This window comes from Sinocyclocheilus rhinocerous, unplaced genomic scaffold, assembly GCF_001515625.1.
Source record: "Sinocyclocheilus rhinocerous isolate Xijiao unplaced genomic scaffold, SAMN03320098_v1.1 scaffold5672, whole genome shotgun sequence".
In the NCBI taxonomy this organism is placed as follows: domain Eukaryota; kingdom Metazoa; phylum Chordata; class Actinopteri; order Cypriniformes; family Cyprinidae; genus Sinocyclocheilus; species Sinocyclocheilus rhinocerous.
Genome location: NW_015636356.1, coordinates 155,089 through 158,875, shown reverse-complemented (window position 1 = coordinate 158,875; position 3,787 = coordinate 155,089). Strand labels below are relative to the sequence as shown.

The 3,787-nt window shown below is 41.3% G+C and overlaps 1 protein-coding gene across 1 annotated transcript in view; it reads left to right on the top strand.

Annotated features, from left to right (window-relative positions):
• The first annotated feature begins 356 nt into the window (after positions 1-356).
• Positions 357-3,787, top strand: part of LOC107747746 (ectonucleotide pyrophosphatase/phosphodiesterase family member 2-like) — an 8,404-nt gene continuing 4,973 nt past the window's right edge. The window contains exons 1-4 of the mRNA XM_016562335.1: positions 357-430; positions 1,410-1,529; positions 1,771-1,826; positions 2,264-2,329. Coding sequence (XP_016417821.1) covers positions 377-430; positions 1,410-1,529; positions 1,771-1,826; positions 2,264-2,329 — 296 coding nt within the window. The 5' untranslated portion in view covers positions 357-376. The remainder of the gene's footprint in view (positions 431-1,409; positions 1,530-1,770; positions 1,827-2,263; positions 2,330-3,787) is intronic.

The window sequence follows — 3,787 nt, the reverse complement described above, 5'->3', positions numbered from 1 at the left end:
ACACCAAATACACAAAATAATGTTCTTTTTAGCAACAACATATGAACCCTTTAAAGTATTAGATCATGTCCAGAATAAAAATCTCCTGATGATTTACTCGCCCCCATGTCATCCAAGATGTTCATGTCTTTCTGTCATCAGTCGAGAAAAGAAATTAACTGTTCAGACCGACAGTGATAGAAGCTCCTGAACATCACTCATTATCAGTGAGCGTCTGGCGACTGTTGAGTGAGTGATTTAGTGCGAAATACAGCGTCTTCCATGACTGAGGTCTCAGGAGCAGCTAGTCATTAAAACGGCTGCTCATTTATCAGCTGCTCGTTAAAACAGTTTCATGTGTTTCTTTATAGGATCGTGTGGAACTCGCGCCCCTCATATGAGGCCCATGTACCCGTCCAAAACATTCCCGAACCTCTACACGCTGGCCACGGTACCAAACACACTTCACAGCACAGCAGACAGATTCACTCAGCGCACTCAGATATAACTGAGAGATCACTGCTCTAATCATGAATCCGATCATCTGAAGCACAACATGTCAAATTCCTGCATGCTACGGACTGTATCTGGAGAGTTAACGTTGAAATGAAGGCTTTTAATGTATTTTTGCACAAGATGAATATGTAAATTATGTTATGTTGAGAAGAAATGTAAGATTATTTAAACTAGACTATTGATATATAACATGATAACTTGCCTAAACAAAATTGAGCCTTTTTATGAACATTGGGATTTCAAATTCTGACAGTTCAAAATGAAATACAAATATTTTAAGTATCACAGTATTTTTTAGTTGTACTGCAGTACTGAGAAACTAATGAAATTCACATAATTTCTAATCTTTTTGTTAATTTTTTACTCTATTTTACTATTTGTGTACCATTTATAGCGTGACTGTTATTCAATTATATATATATATATATACTGTATATATATATTAGTGGGCTCAAACCAAATACATTCATCATACAGTACACTGTAAAAAAAATTTTTATTTTTAACCTTACAAACGTTTGAGTATGCTTTAAAAGAAAAGAAAATACAAGCAAAAAAAGCTGTTAAATATCCGCACCAAATATGTTTGTAAATAGAATACTTTGATGCATACGCTTAAAAAAAATTACAACAAAAAAAATCTTATGAAATGCTTTTGTTTAGAGGCCAATTTTGATGTATGGAAATTTTCTACGATTATGTGTGCGAGCATCTCGTCTTGCTGGACTTTCAGTTTTTCTACTCCAAAATTTCACATTTAATTTAATGTGTTACTTGCCACTTCTTTGTGAAATATAATAGTGGTTTCTGAGTGAAAATAGTTTTTACACCTGATTCTTGTATGTGAGCACTCGATTTGCTCTTATGATGTGATTTAACTGAACTGGTTGGTGTTTTCTGGTGTTCCTCCTCAGGGTTTGTATCCCGAGTCTCACGGGATCGTGTGTAACTCCATGTATGATCCCATGTTCAAAGCTCATTTCAGACTGAAAGGACAAGAGAAGCTCACTCACCGCTGGTGGGGCGGGCAGCCCGTGAGTCATGACTCCGCCCACACATGGCCCTCAGCCAATCACAGACGAGACGCTTTACATAAGCTTTATAATGTCGTACGGCATAAATGTGATTCTGTACTTGTGGTCCAGATTCTGTACAGGTTTTACATGGGAACACTAAACTAATCATCAAGCTCCGTTTGGGTTTGGATGGAAAGTCTAGTTTGAAGTGGGTTCGTGTTTAATAATTTAGACCGTTTTTGTCTGTTTGTTGTCTCAGGTTTGGATCACAGCAGAGAAGCAGGGCGTGAAAGCTGGGACGTTCTTCTGGCCCCGGTGAGCAGAGATGTCAGTCCAAATGTGCTGAATGTCCCAAATAAAGCGCTCGCAATCACACTTAGCAGGATTATTCATTTATCTGCTTCGTTTGATTGGTTTCAGATCTTAAATGTTTATGTTCTACTGCTGTTTCTCAGCAGAGTGGAGGTTTTCTTCTAAAATCAGCATTCAGTGTTTGGAGCAAAGCTCAGAGTGTCACGCCGAGAGACTCATGACACAAACAACACATGATTCAAACAAAGACCTTTCTCACACACACACTGGTCATTCAGAGCGGCTCAGACTGTCCCGATGTTCATGTTCTTCCCTGAAGAGCTTCATTCGCATGAGTTGTGAGGACGTGACCAGTGGCCCGTGAAGAAGAGCTCTGACGTCTGTGTGACATTGTTTGTGAGGGGCTGAATGAACCCGTCTGTCTGTCTCTCTGTCTGTAGGGTGATTCCTCTGGAGCGGAGGATCCTCACTACCCTGCAGTGGCTGCAGCTGCCTGATGACGAGAGGTGCGTCATGTGACTACTAATGGGAAAACAAAACATTCTTATGAGGGACAGTTAAGCCCTGCGTATTCATTACTGGAATGCAACCTTCACTTCAAGAATGATAACTATAGTCATAACGATTACTATAGTGATTATGATTACTATAATGATAACTATCGTGAAAACTTTAACGATTACTATAGTGATTACTATAATGATAACTATCGTGAAAACTTTAACGATTACTATAGTGATTACTATAATGATAACTATCGTGAAAACTTTAATGATTACTATAGTGATCCAGCCCGGGGTCGTCACATGTGGTTACCGCAAGCCCGCCGGATGCTCCTTCGTCGAATCCGCCGCCTCTGCTCACTCTAGCTTACATGAGACAGGATACGGATTGTAAAGTTGTACTCTTTCTTTTAACTTACCTTCGGGTGTTTAGTCATGATTATGAACTGAAACTGGTATTAATGTGGAGGAGACGACCTGTTCACGTGCGCCTTGCAATGCCGTTTCTGTTGATCGAGGCGCTACAGGCATGTAGATGTGAGATGGCGCCGACGGTGATGGCTGCCTCCGTGGTTTATTTATTTTAATTTTTTATTATCTGTGTTTTTTGTTCTGTCACTGTCATTCTGTTACACTGTGGAAGCTTCTGTCATGAAAACAAATTCCTCGTATGTGTAAACATACCTGGCAATAAAGCTCATTCTGATTCTGATTCTGATACAGTGATCTGTCCCTCCACATTAAACAGCACCAAAACGGCATTTATTGTTTGAATACTGCAATACAATGGACAGAATTTGAAATCTGAGACTGTTTCATATTAAAAGCACGAAAGCACAATGCTTATTGCGATTTATTGAATGGGAAGTACCCTTCAATGTTCCATCCATTAACTAAAAACAGGCTAGACTAATCGATTCTTAGGATTTAAGAATTGATATCCTTCTGAAAAATGAGAACGGAGACGTCACGTCGGTGACCGACGAATTGGGATCTCGCTTCGAGAGACCAATCTACTTCAAGTGTAACTAAACGAGCCAATGCACATTGGCATGCAATTATTGCATCCAGCTGCCGCTGATCACAGTGTGAGCATAAAAAGGCAGCCGGTGCAATGCATATCAGCTTTTCGCTGAGGAGCTGAGCCGGTGACCCGGCCGCTCAGTGGTGGTACAGCAACCGTGGCGACGGGACGTGACGTCTCCGTTCCCTCCTTCAGGGAACGAGGGTTACATATGTAACCGAGACGTTCCCTTTCAGTCGGTCACTACGAGTCACATCGGTGACCGACGAATTGGGATCCCTACCAAAACGCCATGGATGCTGCCCCTTCCAGTGTCCTGTGCGAGCCGCCTGCGCCCCTTTGTGGTGTAGGCCGGGGCTCGCAACAAGAAGACCAGTCACTGTTGTCATAGCACTACCCACTCAGTGAGATTGGATAACACTGGGAAAACGTACCCG